This window comes from Leptonotus elevatus, chromosome 14 (assembly GCF_054856555.1).
Source record: "Leptonotus elevatus isolate MCC_2025b chromosome 14, RoL_Lele_1.0, whole genome shotgun sequence".
Classification (NCBI taxonomy): Eukaryota; Metazoa; Chordata; class Actinopteri; order Syngnathiformes; family Syngnathidae; genus Leptonotus; species Leptonotus elevatus.
This window is the reverse complement of record NC_141252.1, coordinates 3,643,184-3,656,308: the sequence shown is the minus strand read 5'-3', so window position 1 is coordinate 3,656,308 and position 13,125 is coordinate 3,643,184. Positions and strand designations below refer to the sequence as shown.

The 13,125-nt window shown below is 36.8% G+C and overlaps 1 protein-coding gene across 4 annotated transcripts in view; it reads left to right on the top strand.

Annotated features, from left to right (window-relative positions):
- The window catches only part of LOC147162604 (otoferlin-like), a 34,936-nt gene that overhangs the window by 19,813 nt on the left and 1,998 nt on the right, over positions 1 to 13,125 (top strand). For 3 of the 4 annotated variants that reach the window (XM_086094819.1, XM_086094820.1, XM_086094821.1), the window contains 22 exons: positions 241 to 393; positions 907 to 1,096; positions 1,632 to 1,756; positions 2,034 to 2,168; positions 3,399 to 3,560; positions 4,754 to 4,873; positions 4,981 to 5,142; positions 5,765 to 5,927; positions 6,171 to 6,244; positions 6,825 to 6,851; positions 6,939 to 7,070; positions 7,156 to 7,225; positions 8,375 to 8,496; positions 8,572 to 8,709; positions 9,838 to 9,963; positions 10,085 to 10,212; positions 10,287 to 10,457; positions 10,604 to 10,764; positions 10,836 to 10,978; positions 11,054 to 11,142; positions 12,036 to 12,134; positions 12,227 to 12,468. In XM_086094819.1, coding sequence (XP_085950945.1) covers positions 241 to 393; positions 907 to 1,096; positions 1,632 to 1,756; positions 2,034 to 2,168; positions 3,399 to 3,560; positions 4,754 to 4,873; positions 4,981 to 5,142; positions 5,765 to 5,927; positions 6,171 to 6,244; positions 6,825 to 6,851; positions 6,939 to 7,070; positions 7,156 to 7,225; positions 8,375 to 8,496; positions 8,572 to 8,709; positions 9,838 to 9,963; positions 10,085 to 10,212; positions 10,287 to 10,457; positions 10,604 to 10,764; positions 10,836 to 10,978; positions 11,054 to 11,142; positions 12,036 to 12,134; positions 12,227 to 12,468 — 2,932 coding nt within the window. The remainder of the gene's footprint in view (positions 1 to 240; positions 394 to 906; positions 1,097 to 1,631; positions 1,757 to 2,033; positions 2,169 to 3,398; positions 3,561 to 4,753; positions 4,874 to 4,980; positions 5,143 to 5,764; positions 5,928 to 6,170; positions 6,245 to 6,824; positions 6,852 to 6,938; positions 7,071 to 7,155; positions 7,226 to 8,374; positions 8,497 to 8,571; positions 8,710 to 9,837; positions 9,964 to 10,084; positions 10,213 to 10,286; positions 10,458 to 10,603; positions 10,765 to 10,835; positions 10,979 to 11,053; positions 11,143 to 12,035; positions 12,135 to 12,226; positions 12,469 to 13,125) is intronic. The other variant, XM_086094822.1, reaches the window with a different exon arrangement.

Sequence of the window (13,125 nt, the reverse complement as noted above, 5' to 3'; positions counted from 1 at the left end):
TGTAATCTTCTCACAAGGTGAAGTAAAAAATAAACTGACAATTTATTTCGACTTAAACTGGGGCCTTTAGTCATTGTGGAGGGAATTCTGAACAGTTCCAAATAGCAATCTGACTTCTGTTATAAAGCAAAAAAAATTCTGGAGAAAAAATAAATAAATAAATGCAAATTTATGTCCACTGTTTGGTCACTTGCGTTAAATGTATGCATATGCCAATTGATGGTGTTGTGCGTCCCGCAGCCTCAACACAGCGTTCCGGACATTTTCATTTGGATGATCAGCAACGGGAAGCGCATCGCATACGCTCGCGTTCCTTCCAAAGACATCTTGTACTCCGGCATGGACGAAGAGCGAGGGAAGGACTGCGGCAAAGTCAAAACCATCTTTCTGCGGGTGCGCTACATACAACGCAGCAGACACATATTTAATTCACTTTAAAATGTATTCATTTTACATCAACATTTTCGTATTTGTCTTTTTTAAATAATTGGTGAATTTATCTTAAAATAGAACTTTAAAATTTAAAAAAATTTTTTTTAAGAAAATCATAAATTTAATTCATTATCAAACCACTAATTATTATTAATCAATTGTCTTTTTGTTGTTTAATCAAATGAAAAACATTTGTTACAATGATCAATTTTATATTTACATTTAAACTTTTTCAAATGAGATTTAATAATTAATTGTTTAATTAATTAGATTAAAAAATTTAAATACGAATTAAAAATAAATAATAAAAATGTATTCTTATTTATTTTACATTATGTTGTACATTGTTTTTCTTTTTCTTTTCTTTTATTAATAATGTCCTTTATTATTGAACGATCTTGCCCAGAACTCAAACTCAAATGTGCAACAGTAAATTATTGTAAAATTACTTTTGTTATTTCTCTCTCCTTGAAGATCCCCGGAAAGCGAGGTTTCGGCCCCGCGGGCTGGACCGTGCAGTCTAAGATTGAGATTTACTTGTGGCTGGGTCTGAACCGCCAACGTAAAGACTACCTGTGCGGACTTCCGAACGGATTTGAAGAGAATCGGCTCTCCAAAGGGCCGGGTTTGCCCCTCTCGCCGCCCATCAGCCTCACCTACATGAGTAATTAAAAAAATATATAATAATTCAATTCAATGTTTTTTTCCCACTCAAAATTCTACACACAATACATCACAATGACAAAATTAGCATTTTTGTTTATCACTTACTGTACATGGACTTAGTGGAGCTTGAGCGGTGCTGCTAAGAGGTCCGATTAGCTAGCTAGCTATGACTACAAGCCGAAAATACACCTTCCTTTAGAGTGCCTCATTGTTGGTCATGAGTGCAAAGAGGAGCCAAGTGTGTGAACCAGGGCTTCGGGCTGGCCTGGCTACTTTAGAGCGCCTCGTTGTTTGGGTGTGGAAATGCAAATCTGTAAGTAATTGACTCTCATTATAATTGGTAAAAATAAAAATACAACTTTTTTTTGTTTTTCTTTTTAAATCTGAAAAAAACAGGGGGTACTGGAATAAAAAAAACAGTTAAAAGATTGAATTTGAGTGTTTCAAAATATCACACTATTTGTTGAAGTAGAAATGTTTAAAGGTGAATTTTACACAATATCAAGCTTTTGATTGTTTGTGTGTGTGAACAGTGAAGCAAATCTTCCAGCTGAGGGTACACATGTATCAAGCTCGCAGCCTCTTTGCTGCCGACAGCACCGGACTGTCGGATCCCTTCGCACGCGTCTTCTTCTCCACGCAGAGTCAAGTCACCGAGGTCAGCGCCACAATGTATCAAAATCAGATTCTGCTATGTATTGCCGAAAATTGCACCTCAATAAATGTAACAAGACAAAAAGCTATAACAGATTAAATTCAAATGTATTGGACTTCAAAATAAATACAACTGAACTAAAAGTACTAATTAAAAAAAAAAGAAGAAAAAGGTTGAAGCCACTGTAACAACTTCAACATTTTATTCTGTGATTCATAGCATTGTTTTGTGCTTAATGGCCGTAAACGCAACTTGTGGATGTTGTGGACGTTCGTCTCAGGTGCTGCCAGAGACGCTGTGCCCGACGTGGGATCAGCTGCTGCTCCTCGAGAACGTGGAGTTGTTTGGCGAGGCCAGCGAGCTGCGAGACGACCCTCCCATTATCGTCATTGAGCTCTACGATCAAGACACAGTGGTGAGACTCGTTACTTTTCTTTCATGGCAACAAAAAGTCTGTGTCGCGTTTACAGACACTTCATTAGGTACACCTGCAACATTTAATGGGTTCAACGACAAGAGGATTTTTTTTTTTTTACTCGACTAGCTTTATGTCACGATTTTTGACTTTTGCATTTTTGCTTCTAATATTTTGACCCTCTTTAGTATATGAATCACTTACAAAATAATTTCATTTTGAGGGGAAATCAGTGTCATTTTTTGTTTTATAGTTTTTATTTTAATGTCGCGTCTTTCTTAGGTATTTATTGTTATTTTGAACAAAACTCACAAATATTGACTCTGGATTAAATGTATTTTTATTTTGTTTTTGTGTTTTAAATATAATATTTTTGGGATTACATATTTAGTCTGTTTAGATTTTATTTAGATTAAATTAAAAAAAATCTTAATAAAATAAATATAATGAAAATGAAAAACTATAATAAAAGCAAAATTCAAAGTACAAAAAAAAACGAAATCGAAAAAACATTCTGATCAGAAGTGCAGGTATATCTAATGATGTGTTATGATATCAATATTTCAGTTTTTCGCCGAAAATGATGCCATGATGATTTTTTTTGCATCTGCATCACTACAGCCAAGCGTTTGCATTTTGCTGACTGCTGCTTTTTACATTTGCTTTCCGAAAATAACGCGATTGTTTCGGACGACCCTTTTGGATAAGTAGAGTGTGAGACGTCTGGATGTCGTGACATTGAATTTAATGTGTAGCTTGTCCAAAGGCATGCAAGAGGAATAAGAAGCACACCAAGAGACAAAACAGTCCTCGGTCCACTTGTGCCTGTTGCATTCCTTTGAGGGCATTTTGTGTTGTTGTTGTTTTTTTCCCCCTGTATGTTGGCCAATGAGAATCTTTATAACCACTAACTGCAAGAGAGAAGTCATTGCACAGCTTTAGGCGTCACAATGTGTTGGCATCGGTCTAACTGTTTTGCAGTTTACTGGTTATTTTTTTTCTAAGCTGCTTTTTTTTTTCCCCCTTCATGCATTGTTATTATGAACAGTCCGCCTGGAAACATGCGCATTTTGAGCCATGTTTTCATCAATACCTAAAGCAAATCTCCTGGCCTACAAGTAGTTCATCTTTGAAGGATCCCTGGAAAATGACCTGGAAATTACGGGCGTGGCTTCTTGAGACCTTTCTGCCACAAATATGATCATTGAAGTCTGTCCCTGGTTCTCCCAGGGTAAAGCGGACTTCATGGGCAGAACTTTTGCCAAGCCTGTGGTGAAAATGGCCGAGGAGCACTACGGACCTCCGCGCTTCCCCCCTCAGCTGGAATACTACCAGATCTATCGAGGGAACGGCATGGCCGGAGAGATGCTGGCCGCCTTTGAGTTGTTGCAGGTCAGACAGGAACCGATGGTACCCAACAATCTGCTCACATAACTGCCTTTTGTTCCCAGTCAAGAAATGTCACAACAAGAAAAGGCGTTCTCATCAGAATTTTGTCTGATTTTGTTCAAAAAGTAAGCAATTGTGCAAGTAGTCAAACTCAACTTTATTGATCACATACAGTACAGGCCTAAAGTTTGGACACACTTTCTTATTCAATGCGTTTGCTTTATTCTCATGACTGGTTACTCAGTAGATTCTCACTGAATGCATCAAAACTATGTATGAACTGATGTGGAGTTATGCATTTAACCAAATAAAAAGGTGAAATAACTGAAAACATGTTTTATATTATAGTTTCTTCAAAAAAAAAAAATAAGAGAATGCCAAATGTGCAAAAAAGTAATCAGAGAAAAGGGTGGCTATTTATTTATGTATTTATTTGATTATTTTTACCTTTTTTTTAAGTACATAACTCCAAATGTGTTTGTTAGTTGTCGTCATAGTTGTGATGCCTTCAATGACAATCTACATTGTACATAGTCATGAAAATAAAGCAAATGTATTGAATGAGAAGTTGTGTCCAAACTTTGGGCCTGTACTGTACACTGGGATGCATAGCGCCGTTTGAATGAAAACTAAATCTTTTGAAATCATGATTATTATTATTAAAAAAAAATTAAACGTGAAAATATTATTTAAAATAAACAGTATGGCAATTTAGAGATTTTTAATTTGTTTAATAAAATGAAATATTCCCTACTCCCAACTGTAAAAAAAGAAGAAGATAATAATAATAATACTTTTGTTTTATTAATGAATTTTAATAATTAATGAATTTTAATAATTAATGAATTTTAATAATTAATTGACTTAATAATTTTGATAGTTTAATTGTAAGCCCATGCAGGTTGGGCATATTGTATGCATTACACAAAAATGTCAAAAATAAATACATAATTATTATTATTATTATTAATAATAATAATAAAATTGCAAATAGTTCAATTATAACTCAATGGAAAAATTGCCCCAAATTTTGGCAAAAATTCAGATATGGCTTTTTCATCACAGCATGTCCTCCATGTTTTAATATGTTGCAAAAATATTTTCTAAATAATTATCTTTTTGATTGTTTAAAAAAAACAAATAAATTAATGGTCTTAGTACATTTTTAACTTTTGATTTTCTCAATTTTTTGTCAGATTGGTCCTAATGGCAAAGCTGACCTTCCGCCCATCGATGGTCCTGCAGATATGGAACGTGGCCCACTTCTTCCCGTTCCGATGGGCATCAGACCTGTTCTCAGCAAGTACAGAATTGAGGTAATAACAATGGAATATTAAATTTGCAAATGTACATATTTGTGGGTTTTCTAATGATAGGAAAGTAGTAATTGCCAAGTTGAAGTGTTTTTCCTGCGATTCTCCAGGTCTTATTCTGGGGTTTGAGGGATTTGAAGCGGGTCAACCTGGCCCAGGTGGACCGGCCCCGTGTGGACGTGGAATGCGCCGGGAAGGGCGTCCAGTCGGCCCTCATTCCCAATTACAAGAAGAACCCCAACTTCAGCACGCTTGTCAAGTGCTTTGAAGTCGTATGTTGTTCTAGGCCTAAAATCTTTGAAATAGTACAAAAGTTGGAAAATGCCAATTTGGGGAGGGAGTCATAAATTACCATTGAAATGTTAATAGATGTCATAAATCTACAAATTCAGTAAAATAATGAGAATAATGTTAAGCAAATGGTTTTACTTTAAATAGTCGTAATGCGGGACAATAGCGTTGAAATGTTAAGAGAATAAAGTCGTAAATTCACATAAAAATATAATTTTTTTCAGTGGAAGGAATAAAGTCATAAATCTGCATTGCTCACAATATTCTGACAACGTTTGAGAATAAGCATCAAGCAACGTTAAACCGTTAATTTGTTTTGCATTATTGTGTAGATATTTTGTGAGAATGAGGTTAAAATGTTACGTGAATAAAGTCATAAATCCAGGTAAACAAGTATTACATTAGTGAGAATAACGTTGACAAAAAGCCATAAATCAAGCTACGAGCTAATCATATGAAGGCACTGTAATGTAAAGTATTGCCATTAAAAGTCATATTTCACCACACTGAGTACAATTTAAGATGTATAAATATGGATAATAACGTCAACAGGATATGGCTTGTTGATGACAGACATTTTAATCCCCGGTTTGTGTCTGTCAGGATTTACCGGAGAACGAGCTGCTTCACCCGCCTCTCAACATCCGCGTAGTGGACTGCAGGGCGTTCGGCCGCTACACGCTGGTGGGCTCCAACGCCGTCACGAGCCTCAGGAAGTTCATCTACAGGCCCTCTGACAAGCAGGCCAACAACTGGTCCACCACAGGTACAATTGGAGCCAGCCAGCCAGCAGGCGCGGGAACGTATAGTCACGGAATTGCTCCCATTCCTGGTCAAGTAGCATTAGAGCGGCCACTTGTTGCTAGGCAGATTTCATACTGCTTCCACCCACTTGGATGTTTGCAGCAACGATGCAGGAACAGGGACAAGTCAGATACTTTATGTTTTCGCATTTGCAATGAAATCCTGCTCTTTATTTCGTATAAGTAGTGCTGTCTTTGTCTGTCAGAGGAAATCATCGTGGTCAACATGGAACCTGAGCCAACTTTTAAGAAGATGGACACAGTGGTCAAGTTAGATTCTGTAAGTTTTCACCTAAAAAAATAATTAATAAAATAATGTCTATCAACATCTGAAAGTCTTCATTTTCTGGAAATAATGTTGAAATGTTTAAGAGAATATTCATGAATCTAAATTAGTCATACATTTCAGAAAATAACATTCAAATGTTAAGAAAATTAAATCATAAACAACATTAACAAAGTTGGAATGTTTTTTTAGGAAGATATTTGAAGTAATCCAAACTTTGATTATTGATTGCTCTTAACAAATAAGCCATAAACGTACATTAAATAATCATATTTTTCCAGAAAATAACATTAAAATGTTAAGAGAATAAAGTCATAAATCTGCTTCAAAAAGTCACATTTATCTGAGAACGTGTAAATATGACCAAAATAAAATACAATATTATAAGAATAAAGCATGTAGGCACATTTTCAGTAAATTCACTTAAAACATTTGAAACCTGACTAAAGTCAAAAAGTCCTATTTTGTGAGAATAATCTTTCAATATTATGTCATATATCAAATTGCAAGCCAATCATATGAAGGCGCCGTCCGTCATATCATGTTGAGTCATGTCTTGTGTTATTCCCTGCAGTGCTCTGACGCCGTAGTGAAGGTTGAGGTAAGTCGAGTGCTGCCATTTTGTTACGCTGCGTACGTTGAATATGCAACGAAATGACTCGAACTTTCAAATGAACGCGTTTCAAAGGACGATGACAAGGATGCAAAAGGGAGGAAGAAGAAGAGGAAGAAGGGCGACGAGATGGAAGACGACGGCCTGGATGAGAGCATGCTCGACTGGTGGTCCAAATATTTTGCCTCCATCGAGACCCTGGCGGAGGTACGATCTTTTTTTCGTATTTATTATTTGTCGTTTGTTATACGGCAGCGCCATTTCAGGCCTTACGGGTTTTCGTTCTTCTTAGGCACTAAAGGGCCAAGAGGGGGCGCTGTCAGATTCAGAGGAAAAAGAAGATGCAGACCTGGCAGATGGAGGTACAAAAACAAAAAATATATATATTTTTTAATACTCTCCCCAAAAAATAAATTACATTTCATCTGAAAACGTCATTTTCCAGTATTAAAGACGTAATATTACGGGAATAAAGTTTAAATGTTACATTTTTAGGACTTTTAGGACTATTTTTGTCTTTTTTTTTTCTGTGAACGATCAGACTTCATTAGGTTCTCTTTTTTTTTTCGAATTCTTCTCCTTAGTAATAATTGAAAGCTCTTCAGCTGTTTTTAACAGACTTTTTTGGGGGGGAAAATTGTTAAGATGAGAAGTGAACAAAGATGCAACATTATGTGAATAAATCTATCAATCAACATAAAAAAAATAGCATATTAAAGTGAAAAATGTTGGAATACAGCTAAAATATTAAATGAACAAAAATAAAATTGGAATAATTAGCAGTAAGTTTGAATATTATGAGAGTAAAATTATTAATGTGGATTTTTTTAAATAGAATAAAGGTACAGTATTACAAAAAAAAAGATAAATAAGATGTTAAATGAACATTAATAATTTGTAGTTACCATAATAACTTTTGATTTTCTTGATGGGTTTTTTTCATGGAAAAATTGGACATTATTCTAATTACGTGATGACGTAACATTTTCTTGCCATTTCACAATTCAAATGTTTTTGTCACGTTAATGTGAATAATAAGAAAAATTTTGTGCGTATCCTAACTTCTATAGGAGTCGTCGGATTGCGTGTGGTCTCACTAATGCTGTCTTCCTTGTTGCAGTAGCGAGCCTTTGCCAGACTCCCACAATGCATCAGTGTGTAGACGCTGACATGAATCCGAATGTCACGCATGTGGGCCAACTTTTGTTCACGCAACCATATGCCGCCATGAAAGTTGTCATTTAGCATAACTATCACACGCTTCGTTTCGGGGCGTACAGTTGATTGAACCTGCTAAATCTGGCACCCGAAATAATTTCGGGTGTCTTGAAAAAAAATGTGAGTTTCGCCATTTGACATGAAACTCTGCAGACATGTCTGTCACAACAGGACGCATGGGAAAAAAATGTGGTCCGACAACTTTCATGCTGGAATTCATGTCTCGAGTGCTGTGCTCCCTTTTACCTCCTCCCCCCCCCCTGTTCTCCTCCTCATCTTCGCGGATAACTCAGACATCAAACCCGATGACTCTCCTGTAAAAGGCATCAGGAGGGCCAAAGGGAAGAAGGACAAGAAGAAGGCGACCGCCGTCGACCCGGCTGAGAAGAAAAAGGCAAAGCTGGATGAGCTGAAAGTAGGCAAACGACAACCTGCCACTCAATCCCGTTTGGTGAAGCGCGCTCTTAAACTCTTTTCGTCGTCTCAAAAGGTGTACCCCAAAGAGCTGGAGAGTGAGTTTGACAACTTTGAGGACTGGCTGCACAGTTTCAACCTCTTCAGGGGAAAAGGCGGCGACGACGATGACCAGAACTCTTTGGACGAAGACAGGATCGTTGGCAAATTCAAAGTTAGTGGAGTGATGATGCTTATAAAAATCCTTTGGAAGCAGATTCTTCTGTGATGTTTGGATATCGTTACATCCCTAGTTATTTATGAACTTGGCCTTTAATATGCTATAATTTGCTCCCAAAAACTTTTTTTTTTTACTTCTATTTTAAATATTGCCATGGTCCCAAAGACGTATTTATAAGTTTTTGTTGCTTAAAAAAAAAATATATATATATATATTTATTTATTCATTTTTTATGCTCGAGCATACAGAAGGCTTCGATGCAGCCTCTTTCTTTTGGTAGGTTTCATGTTTTTATAGCAATAGAACACAATATTCTGTGGGCCTTGCAAAATCTGTCAAAATTCAGTAAAACAGTTGGGAGCGAAGGGGGTTGCTGCGAGTGAATCAGTTAAGAGACAAAAAAGGTTTTATGAAAGCAAGTGTGCAATTTCGCCAGAGAAAGATGAGTGGTAATGATGACAATGAAGACATAATGTAAGGAGAAAAAATCTACGTGGAAATATTTATGAGGATCAAGTTATAAATTTAATTGAAAAAGCTGTTCTTAATATGATGGGTCCTAAAAATAATGTGAAAAAAAAATCACATTAGAAGTGTAAAATTTGTCATATTACAAAAAGAAACACAAATTATGAGAATCTATTATAAGAATACATTAAAGACAAATTCCATGAATATTAAATGCACAAGATTGTAATTACGGGAATAAAGTCGTAAATTAAAGGTGAAAAAGTCCCAATTAAAGCACAATAAAGGTGCAATATTAACCCCCCACCCCAAAAGTGAAAAACATTGAAATATTACAATAATAAATCTGCTAATAAACCTGAAAAAGATGCAATTTCATAAGAATAAAGATATAATATTATGAGGAATAAATCTAATAATTTTGAGAATAAAGCCTTGAATTAGTGTGGAAAAAGTCACAATTTTACAATAACAAAGTCATAATTTTATATGGAAAAAAAATTGTGCTACAAGAATAAATTGATGCAAACACAAAAAAACATGAGAAACTTGTGTCTGTTGCTTTGTATTATGAAAAGCACTGTACATATTATTATTATTATTATTATTATTATTATTATTGCTTATTGCTTTTCTATTTTCATTTTATTTAAGGGCTCGCTGTGCATGTACAAAGTGTCTGACGAGCTGCCCAGAGACTTTGACTCCAACATGGGCATGTTCCAGAATATCCCGCACAATGATCCCATCAACGTCTTGGTGCGGGTTTACGTCATCAGGGTAAGTCAGCAGCCACTGGATTGATTACCGCTGTTTGACCTGTGAGTAAGTACCAAAATAAATCGATTTAACATATTGATTACAACGAATGGCTGGATAACAAATACATTTTTGTTGGCAGGCGACTGATCTTCACCCGGCAGACATCAACGGCAAAGCCGATCCGTACATCGCCATCAAACTGGGAAAGAATGAAGTCAAGGATAAGGAGAACTACATCTCCAAGCAGCTCAATCCGCTATTTGGAAAGTAAGGACAAAATCTGTACGACTTCCAAAAAACAAAAACAGCGTTCTTGTGTCACTCACTCCTTCGTCCTGCAGATCTTTCGACATCGAGGCCACGTTCCCCATGGACTCCACCCTCACCGTGTCCATCTACGACTGGGACCTGGTGGGCACCGACGACCTGATCGGCGAGACCAAGCTGGACCTGGAGAACCGCTTCTATAGCAAGCACAGGGCCACCTGCGGCTTCACCGCCAGCTATGCCACGTAAGCAACGACACAAGTATTGGCAGGATTCATATTTTCCGGGTTTTGTGAAAAATACCAAAACTAAGTCCAGCCCGCCCCTGCGCACATATCTACCGTGCCTTGCGCCAGATTTGAATACAGCCCATTGCGTTTCTTCTCTGTAGCCACGGTTACAACATCTGGAGGGACCCCATGAAACCCACCCAGATCCTGGCCAAGCTGTGCAAGGACGGCAAGCTGGACGGGCCTCACTACGGGCCGGGCGGGCGGGTCAAAGTAGAGAACCGCGTCTTCATGGCGCCCACCGAGATCGAGGATGAAAACGGTAACGCTTGTTGTTTTTCCCGAGCTTGTTTATGGAGGAAATGCTGAAGAAAAAACGGTCGTCGCGCTCAGGCCTGAAGAAGCAGACCAACGAGCACCTGGCGCTGACCGTGCTCAAGCACTGGGAGGAAATCCCGCGGGCGGGGTGCAAATTGGTGCCGGAGCACGTGGAGACCAGGCCGCTCCTGAATCCGGACAAACCGGGAATCGAACAAGTAAACATTCGCGGGCTTTTTTTTTTCATTGGCTTGTGCTGATCAATTCATTTTGGGATCAATTTGCATCCACAGGGCAGAATTGAGATGTGGGTGGACATGTTCCCCAAAGACATGACGGCACCCGGTCCTGCCCTGGACATTGCACCCAGGAAACCTAAGAAGTAATTTCATTTTGTAATGTCCACACAGCAGTTACATTGTGAAGACTATTTTTTTTTACTTTTTTACTTACTTAAAATTTATTTTTCTGTGTTATTTATTTTCCATTCAATGATCTCATTACATTTTTGTTTAATTGATTTACGGTAAATAATAAAATAAAACAACCATTTTAACAAATATATTCTACATTACCCATTTTCATATTTATTCATCTAAACTAATTGGTGATTTAAATACATTTATTGTAAAAAAAAATATGACTAAAATAATCAATTTCACAGATACACAATATTTGTTTTCATTTAGTTGATTAAATCATTGGTTAAACAATTACAATTAAATGAAGTAAATAAATCAATAAAATAAATAAATAACCTGACTTAACTTTAAAAGGGTTCGTTGATGCATTTTGATGCATTGAATGAAGTCATTTTGCTTCCATTTCAGGTTTGAGCTGCAGTTACATTGTGAAGACAAACGTTGCATTAATTTCGCTTTTTACTTCAAATGTATTTATTCGTGTTATTTATTTTTCATTCAGTTTTCTCATTACATTTTTGTTTAATTGATTTACGGTAAATAATAAAATAAAACAACGAGTTTGACGATAATACGTAAGGAGAATTAAATGAATGAATAAAAATAAAAATAAACATTAAAAAATATATATATTAAATACAATTATTACAAAAATAATCAATTTCACAGATACACAATATTTGTTTGAATTTAGTTATTAATTTATTTATTAAATCATTGGTTAAAGAATTACAATTAAATGAAGTAAATTAATAAAATAAATAGATAAAATTGACTTTACCTGACTTAACATTAAGAGGGTTGATCGATGCATTTTGCTGCATTGATCGAAGTCATTTTGCTTCCATTTCAGGTTTGAGCTGCGGGTCATCATTTGGAACACGGATGAAGTGGTCCTGGAGGACGATGACATCTTCACCGGCGAGAAATCCAGCGACATATTTGTCAGAGGGTAAATCAAACTACCAGTTTTGTTTTAGCCCCAAATGGACCCTTTTTTTTTAAAGTATTCACAGTAGTTGTCATCTTTCTGTCCTGGTCCAGCTGGCTCAAGGGGCAGCAGGAGGACAAGCAGGACACGGACGTCCACTATCACTCCATCACCGGCGAGGGCAACTTCAACTGGCGCTTCATCTACCCCTTCGACTACCTGATGGCCGAGGAGAAGATCGTCATCTCCAAGAAGGAGTCCATGTTCGCCTGGGACGAGACCGAGTACAAGATCCCGGCCCGCCTCAACCTGCAAGTGTGGGATGCCGACCACTTCTCGGCCGATGACTTCCTCGGTAACCTCTGAGCCGTCGCCTTCTTGTACGATGAACCAAAAATGTAAAAGGTGACGGCAGGGAGGAAGGAAATAAGAAAGGAAATAAGATGCAAAAGAAAGAAGGGAAGAAGGAAAGAAGAGGAAAAATGAAGAAGAAAATAAAGAACAATTAAAAAAATAAGGAGCAAGAGATGAATGCAAAGCGACAGAAGGAAGGGAAAAGGGAATTAACTCATTTGCTCCCAAAAACGTATAAAAACCTTGTATTTTAAATATTGCCATAGTCCCAAAAACGTATTTATACCTTCTTCTTTTTTTAATGTTTTTTTAATGCTAGAGCATAAGCTTTGATGCAGCCTCTGACTTGAAGAGGTCGCTTAAAGCAATGGTAATTATTACAAAAAACGGCTAGCAGTTGGCAGCAGAGTATAAGAGATCAACCAGGGCCATGTTGAAAAAATCTTTTACTCAAACTTCTAAATAGATTTGTGAATAATGATGAAACTGAACTATATTCTAATGCTGATTGCAAAACGGAAACAGATACAAACGTACTTTTTTTTCCTGATGTAAGAAGAGACTCTAATCTTTCTTTTGGTAGGTCCCGTGTTTTTATAGCTAGAGAACACAATATTCTGTGGGCCTTGCAAAATCAGTCAAAATCCAGGAGAATAGC